General features: G+C 40.4%; 1 protein-coding gene across 3 annotated transcripts in view; it reads right to left on the reverse strand.

The window, feature by feature from the left end:
- Nucleotides 1-19,209, reverse strand: part of PTPN5 (protein tyrosine phosphatase non-receptor type 5) — an 82,365-nt gene that overhangs the window by 42,533 nt on the left and 20,623 nt on the right. For all 3 annotated transcript variants that reach the window (XM_032691388.1, XM_032691387.1, XM_032691389.1), the window contains exon 2: nt 17,647-17,757. In XM_032691388.1, the coding sequence (XP_032547279.1) occupies nt 17,647-17,746 (100 nt within the window). In that variant the 5' untranslated portion in view covers nt 17,747-17,757. The remainder of the gene's footprint in view (nt 1-17,646; nt 17,758-19,209) is intronic.

The raw sequence follows: 19,209 nt of genomic DNA on the forward strand, positions 1-19,209 counted from the left end.
GTAAGAGGAAGAGGACCTTTCATACTTGGATAGCAACCACAACTTGTGTATTTTTTCCTCATTCTGCAGGAAACCAACTCATGGATCACTATTTTATAATTCTGAAACTTCTACTGAACTTCTTTATAATCTGCAATCTAATATATTAGGTAGTAAACATGACAGAAGCTGCATCATTACTGTTTACAGACAGACAAAATTCACCACCAAGCTAAGTTTGTTTCTTCTTGATGCTCTCTTCACTCATAACTCACCTGATAAGTTATGTCAAAAATTACACTAAAGACTTAATGATCTGTGTTGAAAGTGGGAAATGTTGGAAGCGGGGAATGTTTTTGCTGTTATCCTAAGAATGCATCTCCTCCATTATTAATTTTTTTTACCTTTCTGATCATGACAACTGTTACTGTGCTTAATCCCTGACCTGCTCTGCTTACAAGAGTTCAATACAATTATGTTTTCCAAACGGCTGAATAGAATACTGCTCAGGAGGAGAGCATCTAGTCCTTAAAAGTATCCAAATTAAGAGCTGCAAAGAAAAATATTCACAGATGCACCCTACAGCTACCTACTACTGGCTGACTGGAGATAGAAGGGATTTACAACAATGTAATAGCCTCAATACTTCCAATTTCACTCTGGATAAAGTCCAAGTTTTAGCTGCCAAGAACTTGTGTTTGGTAGATCTTGCATTTGTAATGCAAAACCACATAGAGAGCTACTTCAGGAGGTATCAGACAGTTTAATTCAAGCACTAGCAACAACCCCGAGAGATCCATGTATCTCACTACATTTATCACTAAACACTGCCAGGCACCAAAGCAATTCTAAAATCAGTTTGATATCTAACTGGAAGCCAGTTAGATCAAACCAGTGGTCCTTTGTAGGACTGCAAACTGTAACTGCAGATTTCAGTCACCCCTGTGTAACAGAATTTAAAGAAGAAATAAGCCTGGCACACCATCAATTTAAGTAAGAGGTCCAAGAAACTGGAATTACCCTCTCTGACACATTAGAGGAATGGAAGCCTCTTCAGTCTACATGACCAGCAACCTAGTTATCAGTCTCCTATATTACTTAATCTGAGATGAATTTCAGTTTACAATGCTTTCAGTTTGCACTAAGTGTATCTACCCTGGACTGTAAGAACAAGCTGGGCCAAGCTAGAGGTATTTATAGCTACGTGGAGAACAACTGAAATTCATAACATTTAAGGACTGCATTTGGGAAAGCTGAATATTTTCGCTAAAATGATCACACTGCAAGTAGCCAAGAATATTTGTATTTCATTCACTCCAATTCCTGGATTGATATGCCCATCAAGAGGAATTCAGCTGCTCAACAGCTCTCAAGTGACATTGTTTCAGGTTCTCTGAAGATTTGAGAGAACACCACCTCATTCTTGCTTTTTTTGCAAGTGTGTGTAGGGAAAACTCTGTGACAATGATGCACATTACAGCTTTAAAACTCGGCTTTTAGTAAGTACAATCACTGATATAAAATGTCTACCTGCTGTTGATTAGTCAGAGGAAAATCTACTTCAATTCTCCTTTCTGAAGGACAGTCACTGAAACTGCTAATAAAACAACTTCTTGTATCATTACAAAACTGCTTAGAAATGGTCTTTACCTCACCAGGGAAGGTTAATTTACCCTTGTGCAACTGAGGATAACACACAAATACTAATTCTCCTTCTCACTTGCTTTGTCCATGAGTGGCTGCTAGCATACCTAAATCCAGCAGCCTCCTTCTGAGGAAGACAAACGTTTTCTGTGGAGTTCTTTGAACAACCATGCAGAGAGGAAAAGGGGTGTCATCTACTAGCCAGGAAAACTACCGGAGACTTGCACTTTTAAAGCTCAAGTGGTAGAATCTGGCTGCTGCTTAAGCCAAACTTTGATTACCAAAAGGGAAAAACACATCAAGAGAAAAAGAAAGCAAGGAATAAAATAGTGTATAAAATCTGTGAGCAAGACAGGCAGTGGATCGAGGTCTATGTATTTCTAGCCTAATGCTTCTCCCCTTTCCCTGGCAAAACAAACTCAAAGAAGAAACTTTCCTCTCTACTTGAAATAAGTTCTACTGAAAAAAGTTCATTGTGCTGGTGGGACACACAGCTCCATCTGCAAGTGGCCTGTTCTCATCTCTGAGGGAACAGGAACCTGATGCCAGTGTGCGAGGAGAATAGTTGCCTTTCCACTCAGCAGCTCCCTGATGAACTGCTGAGTCACACATTTTCTCTGCATTCATTTCACACTGCTCCCACTCAGTCCACCTGCCACTTCATCTGGGGTGGGTGGGAGGAGAGAAAGAGGTGAAGTCAAAAAAAATGTTCATGTTCACCCAGGACCATTAGTATGATACCGCAGGGTCACATATAAAAGCAAGCCTGCAAGCTGCTAGAGAGGAATGGAGAAGAGAAATATCAGATTGCAAGACAAACTGCCTCCCCCTATTCTTCAACAAGAGAAGACTGGTCAGCAAACAAGTTGCAAACCTCATCTGATTCCCAATCAGTCACTGATGTTATGTGCTTGCTGATATGTTCTGAGAATTTAGGGTACAGATGAGGCCTTGAGGTTTTCCCTCTTTTCTGTGATTTATAAGAGCTTTCAAGTTGTTATGATTTTTTCAAAAGTCCAACAGGTACTGTGTCTGGCTGCCACAATGATAAGTGAAAATACCATCTGGATAGATTCCAGTTCCTAAGGGTATCTTCAGCTGAGTTGCTGCAGTGGAAATGTCCACCAGCTCCAACCTTCATCATTTGAGAAGATGAAGAAAAAAATTTTAGTAATTTTCTTGCAGGATCCATAGAACTCAAGCATAACAGGAATCAACATATCCTAATACCTATTAAATTCCTGCACAGAAAAGGGAGTCTGCTATCAATGGCAAGAAATATATTTATCATGGTTACAGAGGGTCCAGATTACTCTTAGGTTGGACTGTACATATAGAAACATACATTTAACTAAATTACCAAGGTAGTATTTTTTTCTATGATTAGATTTCTGGACAGTACAGTTTATAAGCCATGAAAAAATGTCCAGGAGGTTCCTAATTTATTAAATCAATGTCTGAAAAAACACTTCTGAAACTGACTTTCATACTAAACCAGGACAACTGTGATTAACTTTCAGACTAATTTTTTACCTACTGCTAGTCTTAGCATTCACTAGAAAAACCGAGGGCTTGTTAGGAGCTAAATAAGGATTTGTTTTATTAAGCAGAATTAGTGATTCAAAAAGTAAGCCCTGTGAGAAACAATGTGTTCTTAGGTAATGTTCAGTTTTGCTTCTTAGTGATTCTGGTGCAAATCTGTTTGCTTGAAAATGTGCTTGTGCTCTGTAAACCTGATGCAAATATAAAACCCAGTCTCAGAGAGTTTAATGACATAGCATTAACATGCCTTTCTATATCAACTTCCACTCCCCCCCCCAGTGAGTGAGTGGTCTTGCTTAAGAAATAATTCATGAAAAAATGATAACTGCAGAGGAAAAGAAATATGGGAAAGAAAAAAGAAAAACTCAAAATCTTCTCAAATTCCCTTGTCTCCATACAGTCTTCTTTTTTTTTTTTCCCCCAAATAATCAAAAGAATTTGTAAAAGGCAATTTTATAAGACAGGACTGGTATATGAAGTCATTCCTGAAGGGATGCAGCCTAACACCAGAGACAGTTTCACTGAAGTTTGTGTATGGGAGACTTCATTTGAGCTGTCATCTAACTCTTCCTGTCTGGAAGAAACAAGATGTTCCAGACAGCACCTCTCCCAGACCCGGAATCCCACACAGTGTTATAGACTGCTTTATAATATACCTAACCCACTTTAGTGGGTTAGTAAAGTAACTTACCTAATCATCTCACCAAATCTCTAGTCCATAATAACTCATATGAAACAGAGCTGCAAGGGAGGAGCAGCTCAGGATACACCCAGCTGACACCACTCCGAATCAGGGGTAAGCCTCACTTGGATTGGGAGTGAGAAGAAACAAAATCCTCAGGCTCTCTGCTCTAGAAAAACAGCAAAGATGAACTGCTAGGAGCCATCAGAAGCAGTAAGGGACTGTCAGATAAAGCAACCATATGGGAAGTATATGGGAGCCACTGTACCATCTGTAGGGTCTGACTGCTGGTGTCCAACACTCATTATAAACTGCTATGTTTCTACTAATAAGGGGGGAGTTGCTCTTAATTTCCGATGCAAGGCTAGTTATGCCCTTATCCACATCTAAATCATACTCCCACTACTAAATCAAATACACAATAATGGCTCTCCTAATGCTTACAGGTCTTAAACACAAGATGTGTTGTTAAGCAGTGTCCTTTTTCCTTTTCTCCTGTGAAATGTCAAGTTAAAGGATATGCCATTTCTCACGGCAGCTAGGGCCCCTCGAGCAGTGTTTGCTTTGAAACAAAATATTAAATACGGTGTCAAAGTACGGCTCTTAAGTGAGCACAGACCCTCAACGGGCAGAGACAGTGAATATTAACTTGTATCACACCCACACATATTACTACTTGCCACCTTTCAATCAGGGCTCTGTTCAAAGCTTCTTTGGTTTGGTTTTGGTTTGGTTTTGCCTTTTTTTTTTTTTTTTTTTGCATAAGGCTCTTTCCTCCCTTCCTACTACCCCCCTTACAGAAGGTACATCTGGTTACCACTTAACAATTAGATTCAATTTTTAAAAATTGATTTTTTTAAATAAAGAATACATTTCTTTGTTATATTGTTTTCTTCAGTGAACATTTTCAAGTGCCTGGTGATAACCTGGAGGTGCCTTGAGCCTTTGTAAACAGAATACTAGTTGAGTTTCAGAGGAGTTGGTTGTCCCAAATTAATTCCAGGCTGAAAACTTCCTTTTAACACTGAAAATAGAAACCCAAAAAGCAGCTCTGTAATTCCACAGTTGAAGAGGTAAGGCTTTGACTGCTCATGAATCAGCCTTGCACAGGCAACACAGCCAGGGACAACTGTCAGCAGCACAACAATGCAGATTGAAATGTACAGGCTTGAACTCTCTGAAACAGGATAACCAACTCTCCTCTTCCAAACCCTAATTATAATTTTTGTGCCTTTAGTCTTTAACTGCAGGATACACTTAAACATGCCTGAATGCATAATCAAAAAATAGCAATAATTTAAACACAGTCAAATGGCCTCTGCGATACAAGAGTGACTCTGAAAATTAAAAGAAACATTCTGGTATCATACACTTTTGAAAGTGTTTACTACTCATACTACCATAATCTAAATTGGTGTTAGCACATTGGTACCGCTGGAAAAAAAAAAAAAGCATATTTCTCCTGATAAATGAATAACTTCTACAGCTGTAATGCTAATACCACTGTGTGTTTCTAATTTCACCTCAATGACTTACTAGCCTGGCATTCTGTAGGTATTAGATCCGCTTTCTGCTCTGGTGAATGAGAAGGTTTGCACCTTGAAGCAGATGGGTGATACGCTGGCTTCCTGCCAGGTTCAAATGTGAACATTTTGATGTCATTCATTTGGGAATAGCCTGCTTTTACTAAGTGACTCAAATCTTACGCCCTGGAGCCTTCACCAAAAACATTTAGGAAAGCCACTATCGCATTCAATGTTTATTTCAAAGACATTCTCTTTCCTGAGCAAAGTAAATTATATCAAGACCAGCCTCAACAATCATCTTCAGTCACAAACCTGATACATGCCCCAAGGGTACTATGCCAAGTATAAGCATTTCACTTTCTTTCATGCATTTAAAAAGGCTATGCTTGCACTGCTTTGCTTCCTCAGAAAGCAGCAGCCTCACTCAGATACTATAACTTAGGCTTCAGAATAAGCACTTGTACAGCTAGGGCATGGACATCCAGAAACAGGACGTCCACACTCAATTTTATCTTCTTATTAGAGCCCTATTACCATCCAGGGCTACTCCATTAATTCAAACCCTGCACAATTAAATATCATTGCTTCCAGTTCAGTGCTTTGCTACTCCTGTAACTGCAGTCCCTTCACATTAGGGGCATTCTTAGGTTAATAAAATGTGGTAAGCATAACAGTTTCAACCTCTCCTTTGCCCTAGCTATCCATACAGGAGCACAAAAAGGGAACAGTGCATGTAGGAGGTGGTAACAGTCCACTTCGTTTACCTGTGCCTAGTCTATCTGGGTTCCTATACTCTGCTTCTCAACATGGATACACAGCCTTAAATAGTAAACTAAGAAAAAAACAGAAAGCAACAGCTTGTCTTCTCATCCTCTTCCCAGTGAGGAAACATGCACTGAGCAATGTTTTGTCTAGATAGAGAAGCAGACATGCACAAGTTGTTACGGATCTCTGTCAGAGAAGGTGAGACAAAAAGGCACACGCTGGTGATGAGCTTTGCAATTATTCTGGGAGGATTTTGCATGACTTGCCTGCAGTCCTGAGCTTCACTCTACAAAACAATCCAAAGAAACAAACCTCTAATGGACACAGGTATCCCAAGGCTCTGCTTGACCTGAGGTGACTCTTATACCACAGAGCCTCATGCTGAGTTACCTTAGCAAGAGCTGACATTAATCAACAGGTCTCCAAGGTGGGAAGCAAGCACCATTTTGGATCCTGCATCAGCATAGCTTTTCTACTTCTAGCGCCACAGTAAGACTGGGATCACAGTTAGCCTAGGGGTTTTCATTCTGTACTCCAGCAAATACTGCAGAAATGCTTTTTTATACCTTAATCCTAGACCTTTCTGGAGAAGACTTGAATACGATCTGATGTTGCATGGAAGCACATGGCAGGTATGCTGCATCTGTGGGAGGCACAGCTGACAAGGAGGCACACTTAAAACCTCCCATTGCTAGAGGTATAAAAGGTCTCACAGTATCTCCTACTCTGAGGATGAAAAGACAAGTTACTTTACCTCCTCAACTATGCAACACAAATTTTAAAAACATTGTTGTCTCTGATCTGGATTGAAGCATTTCTTTCTTTTCAGAAGCTTCTAATTTCATAACATTTATAATTCAGATCACCACAAAGGCACCAAACATATCCTTATGACTCCTAGTTGCCCCACTGTTTTGTCTCCATGTTGAAACACACTGGGTATGTAATATATTTTCAAATATGAGTAGTCAATTGCTTTCCATAGCATGCTCTTTATGAAGGGTGGGTATCAATGGGAAGCAAGATTTCATCCACAGAGCTATATTTCTGCTATGCTACCCAGAACGCTTCATCTGCATTAACAGGAGATGCCAAGTGCCTCATACCAAGTCTCCTCCCACACTTTACTTCATATGAAGAACAAAGTACTGAGTAATCTTGTAAATCTCATTCTTAGCTTCTAAGGACCAGAGCAGCGCTTTCAAACCACCCCACCTCTGTCTTCCTCCACATTACTTGAAAATTCTACTAGAGATTTTTTTCCTTGCACCCCTCAACTCCCATTGATGACTGCGTACAACAAACTTGCTTGGTCCTTTCCAGAAGGGTTTGTGTGGCAAAGTTTTGGTAGCAGGGAGTGTGGGGGCTACAGGGGTGGCTTCTTTGAGAAGCTGCCAGAAGCATCCCCATGTCCGACAGAGCCAATGTCAGCCAGCTCCAAACCAGACCCACTGCTGGGCCAATCACACGGTAGTAGCACCTCTGTGATAATATATTTAAGAAGGAAAAGAAGTTATGGCACAGAAGTAAATGTGGCCAGGGAAGAGAGGAGTGAGAATATGTGAAAGGAACAGCCTTGTAGACAACAAGGTCAGTCCAGAAGGATGGGGAAGAAGTGCTCCAGGTGCTGGAACAGAGATTCCCCTCCAGAGATTGCCCACGGTGCAGACCATGGTGTAGGAACTGTGCCCCTGCAGCCTATGTTGGTCCACAGGGGTATAGATAGCCTTGGAAGGACCTCACACCAGAGCAGGTAGATGCCCAGAAGAAGGTTGTGACTGTGTGAGAAGCCTGTGCTGAAGCAAGCACCTGGCAGAGACCTGCAGACACATGGAGAAAGGAGCCCATGCTGGAGCAGGTTTGGTGGCAGGACTTGTGACCTTGCACACTTGAGCCTGTTCCTGAAGGACCACATTCTCTGGAAGGGACCCACACTGGAGCAGTTAGTGAAGAACTGTAGGCTGTGGAAGAACTGCATTGGAGAAGTTCATGGAGGACTGTCTCCCATGGGAGGAACCCCATGCTGGAACAGGGAAAGGACTCCTCTCCCTCAGGAGGAAGCAGTGGCAGAAACAGCATGTGATAAACTGACTGTAACCCCCGTTCCCTATCTCCCTGAATCGCTGTAGGGGAGGAGGTAGAGAATCAGAAATGAAGGTAAGACCAGGATGGAGGGTAGGGTGAGGGGAAAGAGTTTTTAATATTTGATTTACTACTCATTATCCTGATGATTTTGATTGGTAATAAATTTCCGCAAGTCAAGTCTGTTTAGCCTGTGACAGTAACTGCTGAGTGATCTTTCCCTGTCCTTGTCTCAACTCATGAGCCTTTTGTTATGTTTTCTTTCCCCTATGGTGTTGTGGAGGGGTGTGACAGAGTAGCTTTGGTGGGGATCTGGCCTCCAGGTAGGGTCAAACCACCACAATAGCCTTAATTATGTTGCAAAGACCGTAAGAAGAAGAGACAAGAGCATTTTATGCATGGCCCAGGTAGAAGCCCTGTGATCTGTTTCAGATATGCTGAACAGAGGTACAAAAGACAAAAGATGAAGCAAGGCAGTATCAAGTCCTATTTTTGAGGGATACCTATAACATAGTTCATCCTTTCATCTCTACAGATCTTGAAATGATCTTACCAGCTGAACGGACATAGCATCATCGAACCTATATGTGCATCCAACAGAAATAGCACTTCAGTGGCATGCAGAAAAATCTCAAGAACAAAGGAAGCTTCACCTTAGAGCTGTTGCAAAAGCCTTTTTCCCTACAGAAAATAACACAGGCTCTTCAATGTCCTGGCAAAGGACATTCAGAACCTGTCAGTACCAGTGAGCACAAAGGATGCTAAAAGGGGCCATTTTGAGAGCCCCTGAACAAACATGACAGAAAGAAAAATGACCTGTTCTGAAAAAGCTTTCTCTATTTTTCTTTGTCTCCCACTGAAGGCATACAAAATGGAAGGCATTTAGTGTCTCTCAAGAGTGCCATCCCTCTTCTCAAAAGGCTGCAAAATTGGTCAAATGAAACTTTCACCTATTTCAGCAGAAATGTTGCCTGCGCAAGGAAGTTGGGACCAAGCCTTGCAGACTAACCACCTTCCATTCTATTGCTGCGCTCAGAAGTAAGAGACCATATTAACATACACAGAGGGAACGTAAAGGCATACAAACTGCTAAAGACTTTGCAAGGCAGCAACTTGGGACTGTCATTTGAAGGTCAGTCTCCAACATACAGTATTTATCTACCTATTGTCCAACAACTTGAGTAGAAAGGACTTTTAATAGAACATGTTAGTTAATTAAATCTGGAACATTAATAGGTTTTTCATAACACTGTGGCATTTTATCCATGAAAAGCAATGAAAAAATGGTTCTATTTAAAAGTGGTAATAGCTGTAGTCTTTGAACATATGCTTAATGAATAAATCTGTTAGGAAAAAAGGCTTGTGTGTACTGGAGGGGGGTAGTATGTTTGTTCTCACTTAAAGCGTGCCATGATGGCAATCATCAACAGCAAATGGCATCTATTGTTGGGACTAAATAAAATTTCATTTGGCCAGTTACTTTCAGGTGAAATTGCATTTTTCTTTTAAATAACACATTCTTTTAGCTAAACAGCTGAGTTTAAAATAAAGCAATATCAGATCCATGTCATTAACGACACGGATAAGCATTCATGCTCTTTGATAGGTGCAAAGAACCACAATACAGTACTATCCAGGCTGCCTGCTACCACAGCATGGGGTGTAGCACACAGAAAGCCAGCAGCCTACAGTGAAGAGGCATTCAGATCCCGTGGGGAGAACAGTCTAACAACCCAGTGCTACCACATATCATGGTGGTGGGTGCAATTTAAGGGATGAAATTATATAGAATACAGTGCAACGCAAAATCTGAACAGAATAGACTATGAAGAACCTCGAAGACAACCAGTAAGCTATGATGAAAAAAGCACATGAGAACAAACTGAATTTGCTGGGCTTCCACTTTGCATGAGCAAGTGGATAAGTTTAACGAGCTGGTCAATTTATTTGTGAAATTAAAATGCCAATTCCTTGCATTGGGAAGTAAGTATGAAAAATATCTACAGTTAAGCCATAGCTGGCTGAGTATTTTTAAAGGAAGCTTGACAGATGTTGTGAAAATGCACCATTAAACAATAAACGCGTCAGTATTTACTCAACTCCTCTTCTGTCCTCCCAAAAAGCTCTTCTCATGGCGTGCCCAAATCTCTCCTTTCTCTGCTTAATCTGAGAGTTTAAGATCCTCAGTTACACTCTGAGTGCTCCTAAGGAAGGCTCACCAAGGCAGACTCCCCTTTCTGTTCTTTCCTTCAATAACATGCTTGAATATGGCTATTTTTGGCAACATGGCCAGATCTCAATTGGAAGGTGCATTTTGTGGTGAAAGAGCCATGGGGAACTCCCAAGTTGCATTCAATGATATTTCCTGGTGCAACATACTGCATTTGAAAAATCTAACAAATCTAACAGGTGAGACCATGCCATGATCATCTCTGACAACTCTTTTCAAGTAGAAGGGTTGGGAGACTGCTCCTCACTGCTTTTGGACAGTTGAGCCTGCTCTTAATCAGCTTTGTTACCTTGCCAATCCTTGCAGTCCCTCCTCTTTCCTTTAAGAACTCTCCCTTGTGAAGACACAGAACAGGCCCAGATTACCAAAGATCAGAGATCATGTATAGGTGAAAAGAGACAAGAAGATGCACAAATACAAAGCAGGTCTCAGGTTCCCAAGACTTCTTTTCCAAGACAGAACAGTGATACAATGAAGAAAACATTCCATCATTAAACCCTCTAATTCTTGAGGATGGTATTCCCCAACAATTCAGCTCCTAATGTTATCCATATTGAGCTACTTTGCTTATTGAGGTTTCTTGCATTTCCCCATGGGGATGTCACCAGCAGATGTAAGGAAAGCATGAAACCACAATCCACAAACTGGCAAGGCAGAGGTCAAGAAGGCATGAAACAGTAGAAGTTTGAAATGCTGTGATGACATTAGACTTCCAAAGGGTGGTTTGCTTCAACTAAAATAAGTTTATAAAACTGCCGCAGACACACACTTATCATCAAGGTTCTGTTCTCAAAAATTACTAGTTGTTTTACCAGGCTGATTTTCAGCTTATTTCAGCTTGTAGTTATGCAATTAATTTGTCCATTAATTAATCAGTTAGTCCACCAATCCAAACACTGACCATGAGGCATTCCTAATATGTAGTATGTGACAACATGCCCAATTCAAAATATTGCACTGTTCTGGATCTCACATCCATGAAACAGACTCTCTGGCATTTTTGACTTACGAAATATCTGCTCTAATGCATTAAACCAGGCCCTATAAAACCACTCTCATCAGTTAAGCTCCGTAATGGACTCGCAGCAACAAACAGAGAAAGGAGAAGACAAAATACAGGTGACAAAAGAAGGTCTGACTATGCTTGAGAATAATGGAAATAAGAATATCTAATAAGAGATGAAAGAAGGAAAATAAATACAAGGTCATAGAAGAGAAGCCCACAGGAGGAGGAGGAGGAGTGTGAAAGCCTGACAGAAGCACTGAGTGGAGACTAAAAACAGCATCTGGCAATAGCTCAAATGAAACAAGGTAGCATATGCAAGAAGTACAGTACACTGAAAACTTCCTCCCTCTTGGGGATTAAATAACCTCAGAGTTAGGGTAGACAGTCTACCCTCCCTCTCCTCAGGAATATCTTGCTCTAAACTTTGAAACAGAAAAAATGTCTAGTTAAACTTCCCAATTTCAACTGTGAACTCTTAACGGAACATTTCAAAGGCAAAGCTGCAGAAATCAGATATTGATTTTGATTCATTTTTCTAGTGGGAAACATGATGGTGGATATCTTCTCCCCAGCTCATTTAGGGCATCAAGAGGCCAAATTTTCAAAAGCCCCAATCCAGCCAGATAAGACTGTGGTTCCGTAGAAACAACTTTAATTGTTCTTCAAAAGATGGGCCTAAGTTTCATTTTCAAAAGCAGCTTAACATACAGAATCCCTTTCACACTGAAAGACAGGGACACAATACTGCAGAGTTGCTTTTGAAACTGAGACTGACAGTTTTCAAACTGCTGCCTACCACGTGCTTTTGCTTCCTTTAATTGCATGTCTGTGGATACAGCACACAAATGTGTCTATTGTCACTCACAATTAAGATAACACAGGTGCAGTTGTGAAAACATCAAACACTACATACTGGGCAGTGTGAGAACAGCCCATCGTTCCAAACCTTAAACTGCAGTGACGTTTATGATATTTGTACCTGCACCAAAGCTGAGAAAGTCCCACATGGGGAAGTATCACACTGCTAGCCAGGGCCTAATAGAACTCAACAGAATAGTTCTGTCAGCTCTCACAGGGGCAGAACATGGTATTACAGGTAGACATGCCAAGCCAAGCAATGCCATTTCAGGGAATATCCCACCATGTCCCACCTGTTTTTTGACATGGTGAATGTGCATAGGCTGCCACATCTGACTGCACAGCTCCATCTGACTGCACAGCAGGAACAAACCACAGTTCTTCACCTCTATGACCATCTGGAGCAGGGTTGTACCTGAGTTTGATGTTGCGCTTCAAGTCCATATGCCTATATTTCCTTCAGCAGAAACCAAGAAATAAAAAGACAAAGACGATGCCCTCCAGACCTCACTCTAACAAAGAGCATGTGGTTAGATTTATCTTCTGTCACAGTCCCTATTCCTGAAGATCAAGCTTAAAAGGCAGGAGCTACACAGAGAGGCAAGAGCAGAGCAAACTGTCCTAATATGAATGGTGAAAGGAGGACTGACAGAAGAGTCCTGAATAATCATTGCAGGAGACTGACAGACCAGAATTACTATTTTGCTGCCTGTGTAGTAGCAGAGACGCAGTAGAATGTACTTTTACTTTGAATTTAGGACCCCAATCTTCCTAGGGACTGACAGAAGCTGTAAAATAACCAAACTCCGTGATCTACTTTTGAAATACAGCTGCCCACTTCTGCTAGGACTCCTGAATCATACCTTATTAAGTATGCCCCATGTCAGTATGTGCTCATGATTGTCAATAAATCTTTAAAGTTTTCAAGTAACATTCTTGTATTAAGGTTCAAAGACTGAAACCAAAACAAATAATTGGTGTGATCAAATGAATGTGAATGTGAGGCCAAACTCAGGTGTGTTCCACTTCAGTTGGTTATTTTATCATTGCAAGCACAGTACTGACTCATCAAGCAAATAAGAGGCAGCTCCATCTTATCAATTTGGAAAAAAACCCCAAATCATTCTGTCACTGCAACTCAAAATGCAGTGCATATCTGGGAAAGAAAGAGGCACGATGGAATGCACCTGGAGGAAAACAGATGTACATCCTCTTGGAAAGCAAGGAAAGACTCACAGCTGCTGGAGAAGCAGCAGCACAGTGGTTAGAATAACTGTGCAGGGGAAACCCAAATCACAACCTGGAGCTTTGCACCAAAACACTGTGGTAGATCAGCTTGTGTATGTCTTTTACTTGAGCTGTTAGACTGTAGACAGCAGACACCACTTCATAGCACACCATTATAAACTGCTGTCTTCAGAAACCTGCATGCTCTAACCTGGTTGATGTGGCCTGCTAAGACTTCTGAAGTTCCAGGTAAATCTCTGCAGCAGTTTATAATTTGACAATGCATACTTCACCAATACTAAGCTGTCAGCATTGCCAGAGACCAGCTGGATTCACTGTTTTCTAGTTACAGTGACATGATGAATGGCTATCTCTCCACGGTGACCTAGAAAGGTACTTAGCGACACAGAGATCCAGGATGTAGCAGCAAATGGGTTCTGTTGTCTTTTCATGCAGGATGCCTGAAAGGTGACCAAAAATTTCAACTTTCACTGGAACTTCAGCGGAAAGCAAATAATCAGTTCTCTTAAATGCCTCATAAAATCCCAATCTGAGTAACAGAGTCTTATCTTTGCTATTCAACGATAAGATATCCTTGATATTGTGACTGCTGTGCTGGACTAATGGCGCTGGCAGAGGAATAAACATACAGCAGGGGACAGCATCAACAGGTTCAAGTCTTTAAATTACAAAGGCATGTTTACCAAAGTTATACCTCCTACTTAATGTGAAGCAAGATAACCATTTTATGCAGCATCAAGTCATTTGCCACCTGTCCAGCCTGAGAAAGGATCAAGTACAAGAAGAATTAACAAAAAAAAACCCAAACCAACAAAAAACTACCTAAGAACTTATCCAGTACTTCATTAAGATATGATAATGCTGAAAAAAACTGTACTAAAACTGTACTAAATCAATAAGGACCATAGAACTAAAAGTGGCACATGATAATTCAGCAAATAGATACTTGTCAAAAAGAATAGACTGATTTTTAATTTAACTCTTTTGAAATCAGGGTCCCTGTGAATGTCCAGCTGTACACTGCAGATACAGTGTACCTTGGCGCTGCAAACTGCCACGTCCTCTTCACCTCTCTGATTCTTAAATGCTGCTAAGAGACAAACAGATTTCCACCAGTTCTATTTTCTTTAGTGTTTTGTGTACACACTGCAGAATAAACCTGCTTTAATAAAGCTTTAACTGAAAGAATTTAGCTTCAAAATGCCAACCCGAGTGCATACTCCTTCAAAAATAGCATGTTAATTTTTTCTCATCCCCACAGACTCATGTGACCTCTTTTATCTGTATCCTGTTTTCCACCCGCACAAGAGCAGCTCATTACTATGTTGTGCAGCTACAGCAAAACTTTTCAATCCTCAGCAACAGCATCTAGTTTTAATTTCACTCTGCATACTTTTTGCTTCATACACTATGTTGGATGTGAGCACGTGAACATTAGGCAGTTTTGTGAAATAAACAGCCTTCCAGTTACTTAAAATGACTGTTTTCCAATCTAGTGTATCATTTTATGGTTTCACCATCCCTATTTGTTGGCTGGTATAAACACATCTTAACAGTTTTTCAAGGTATCTTTCAGAATTTGAAGTTGCCCTCCAACCTACCCTAATCAAGCCGTGCCTTAGAAGCTTCTCATTAGCTCCCATGCCCTGCCATGAAAACAACAAGATTTTCTTTGTATGATTTTTATTGATTACTCAACTTAGGAACTACAAAAAAACCTTTGGCCACATTATATATAACATTTTATACAATAGCGAAGTATATTAGTGTGTTTGTGACAGCTCAACTGAATGATACCATTTTCATAGTCAGATTTGAAACAAGGAGCAGTCTGCAGTCCTGTGACAATGCCTGGACAACAACTTTTACTTCAAACATTTATTAGAGCATCTTCCATCAGCTTTAAGGACATAGATTTGCATTTCATACACCTGAGCGTTCCCTCAAATTAGTGTCAGTGATACTTTCCAAGCATCTTCGCCAAAACCAGTCTGTTCAGCCACCTCAGACTGAGGCCTTTACAGGGTACGTTTTCAGCAAGCACACTTGCCAGGGGCAGCCTACACACACAGCACGTTACCAGTGCTTCCATGGTGGTGCTATCATGTTAACAAGAAGGCAAGTGCATGACCTTCAGTTCACATTCAGCTGGAAAGTTTTAGCAAAAGTCTTTTTGCTGGAACTATTCCACTTCAGTGTCACATGATAAATGATTGTCGATCTTTTCTTTCTGCCCTCCCACATAAGGGTTGTTCCAGGCTAAGCTATTCTGCAAGGCAGAACTACCCACGCCTTCTTCTGCAATAAAAACAACTGTTTGAAAAACTTCCCTTTGTATTGCCCACATATAAAGAGTAAGCCAGTATCACTGCTGGATTAAAGATCCTTTCCATGAACAACCTTCAGGCTCTGTGCATGAACACATGGTTCATAGGAAGTGAAACATGAAAGACCTCTGAATATCCTCATTATCCATAAGGATCATACATTGGATTTATAGCACATAAATTACTTTTTCCTAACTATCCAGCTCCAAAACAGGACCTGTGTGTGGTTTCTATGTAAATGGACGGAACAAATTCACTCATGGTTTAACTCCATACTTTTAACTTAATTTTACTACAAATTTCAGTGCAGGGATAAATTTGATAAACTCTGCAAAGTGATTTCTGAATTCATTATTTTTTATAACCAGTAGAACTGTGTTTACATCTTGCTTTGAAATCAATATAGTCTATGACTACAAGGGTCAGGTAGCATAAAACATCGTGGTTTTACTTCTGTCAAACTATCAAGGATAAGTTCTGTGAGGCAAAAAGTGTGTGGTTGTCATTTACTGTATATTTGTACATATTCTACCATAATGAAGCTTCCAATCATTTGGCACACTTACACACCACCTCAATGAAAACTTAAATAACACCAATGTTTTATGGCCTAGGTTTAACAGTGGCCTCAAGGGCTCTGGTGTAAAAAACACCAAAAAGTGTAAAATACTAACATGACTCTCTTAGCTTACAGAAAAGAAAGTGCATCCTTTCTGCCATCAAATGAACAGCAAGCACTGACTGTTATTTGGCCAAAGCTGACCGCTTATATCTAAATTTGTAAAGAGAATGTGAATTTCCAGGAGGAATATCTATAGGTTACCTGAAGCTTTTCAGGATTCTTACATAAATAATAAAAGATCACAGCTCATAAAGGGTTTTTAAGAAGTAAAGCATATAGCATGTGGAATAAACCCATTCACCTTACAGCTTATTTGCATACAGAACAATATTTTCAGCATCCTCTTTTCATAAACTAGGCCTCCCTCACAGTGTGGAGTTTTGATACCCACTCACATCCAGCTGAACAGGCTTCTCTACCATAAAAACAACCACAAACTTCAACAGTCTGCAAGATGGTATGAAAGGCTGGTCCAGGGCAACATTAACTGTAACCAGTAAATAAATCCACTAACCAATAAAAAGAAAGAAGGTTTATATACACTGGATACATGATTCAAACTACAAAACCCAGTTGCTCCAAGAGCCCTCCCTGTGCAGACAGGAAACACTTTCCTGTAACAGACAGAGTATATTTAGAAAAAAGTCCAGAATTGGAAACACCCACTTCCTTGATGACTAAACAAAACTAATTTACTTACTGCTTACCACAAATAAATAAATTTTTTAAAAGTGTTTGAGACAGTTATGGACTGGATTTAAAAGGACTTTCTAAGGAGCTTTTAGGAGACAAAGGCTCAGTCCTCTAGGCTTCCTTAGAAATCTGAGCTAGAAAGAATTTCCTACACATCAAGTAGGCAATGGAGGTAAAATGGACCCCTTGAATGACATAAGAACCACAGCTAAACTAAAATATACACTCCACTATGAAAAGATCTAGCAAAAGTGACATTCCACGCTAACTGGGCATTGAAAAACATTTAAAACTTGCAATGAATTTTCCTTTCCTTTTTTTTTAGCTTGTTCCTTTCTTTCTCCAAGAAAATTAGGACAAGTTCTGAAACACTGTATGTGTGTCTTTTTCATCTGTACTGAAGGTATAATATGATATATCTCATCCTCCTTGTCTTACTTACCATCTGACTTGCACTCAGTTCTTTCAGTCACATAGTAGCTTGGTTCCAATGTCTGCTCCAGGACAGATGGTCCTCTGGGATTATCATTTACGTCCTTCATGCACTAGAATCCTGAAGAATAAGTGAAAAATTGAAGCTTTAACACTATCAGATGTCTAAGAACCATTCAGGGCTTTTACACACAATTTGTCATGACAATAAATTCTAAAAGACCATGATGTGATGTTCATCCATAAAGAAAATGTCAAGCCACTGATGTGTGGGGTGAGGTCAAACACGGAAGGGAAATGAAATGTGTTCCTGTATTGTTACTGATACCATTGCTTTTGCTTATTCCCTGCTTACAGGAACTGGAATCTGCCTGAAACCTTCCAGGTATCCAAAGGGTATGTGCCATAAAGTCTTTCAGTGTTTAAGGAAAAGGAAGCAATCCATAAGCTGAGCTCTCCTAGGAGCCGCCTGCACCATATGGAAAAAGCCTTCACCTGAAATCATAACACCCCATTTCACTAAAATCTCAGAGAGGGCTTAAAGGTTTGTGAGTACAAGAAAAACCCCTTACTACTTATTTGTGAAGGACTGTTGAATGTGTCATACTCACTAAGCAGCGGGGCTAACTGTACACATAATTTGGAAGCAGTCCGTCACAGCCTCAGAAACTGCGTGTCCAACACGCCACTCAAAGCATGGCAAAGACATGGGTAAAGAGGGTCATGCAGGCACGTAGACAGAAACCGACCTCTAGCAAACTGCAAGGACCTTTTCCTTCTTCACTCATTCAGCTAAGGGAGGGGCCAGAGATGCACTTTTTGTCCAGACTATGAAGTGCTCTGCCTTCAAGGCTTATGTGATTTGTCATCTACTTCTAAAGGACCTCACACTGCAAATATCAGGCCAGTTCATTCACAGTCTCATCTGAAGTCCACAGACCTGATACAACTCTTTGAAAAAAATAACCTCATCCTATATAGCCCATCCTAGCACTAAGCCATCCTCTGGTAACCAGGACAAGGGATTACTAAGTAAAAGGATGAAACTGGCTGTAAAGGCCTGGATACATGCTGTCTCCTTCACTTGTAATACAAACATAGTATGGAAGAACTATGTAGGTCCAAGAATAAGAATTACTGTCTGTGTACACAATGTGTGTCAAAATGTAATCCAGAAGTTATTCTTAAAACCAGAAAAAATAAGCATAAAGCATACAGATGGTATTTATACTTTTATAGGCACTTAGAAACACCTCTCCCTCCTCCACAGGAAAATATGACAACCAATTATTTTCAGCTAGATGTTTTTATAAAGTTTGTTTTCTGATGTGACTTCCTCAGTCAAAGCTCAAAACCAGAAAAGATGTCTTGCAGGAAAGACCCAAAGGGAGTCACCCTTCTTTTACAGAGCAAGTGCCATTAAAAACAACTAACAAGTACCATAGGTGTGGATAGTTCTGAGTATACCATCAGCACCCCCACTGCTCCTCAAACTTGTCGATGACATAATCACCAGTTCTGTGCAACAGCTCCCGAGAAACAGGCTTTGCAGCACACTCACTTCACTCCAGCA

This window comes from Chiroxiphia lanceolata, chromosome 6 (assembly GCF_009829145.1).
Source record: "Chiroxiphia lanceolata isolate bChiLan1 chromosome 6, bChiLan1.pri, whole genome shotgun sequence".
NCBI classification, from domain to species: Eukaryota; Metazoa; Chordata; class Aves; order Passeriformes; family Pipridae; genus Chiroxiphia; species Chiroxiphia lanceolata.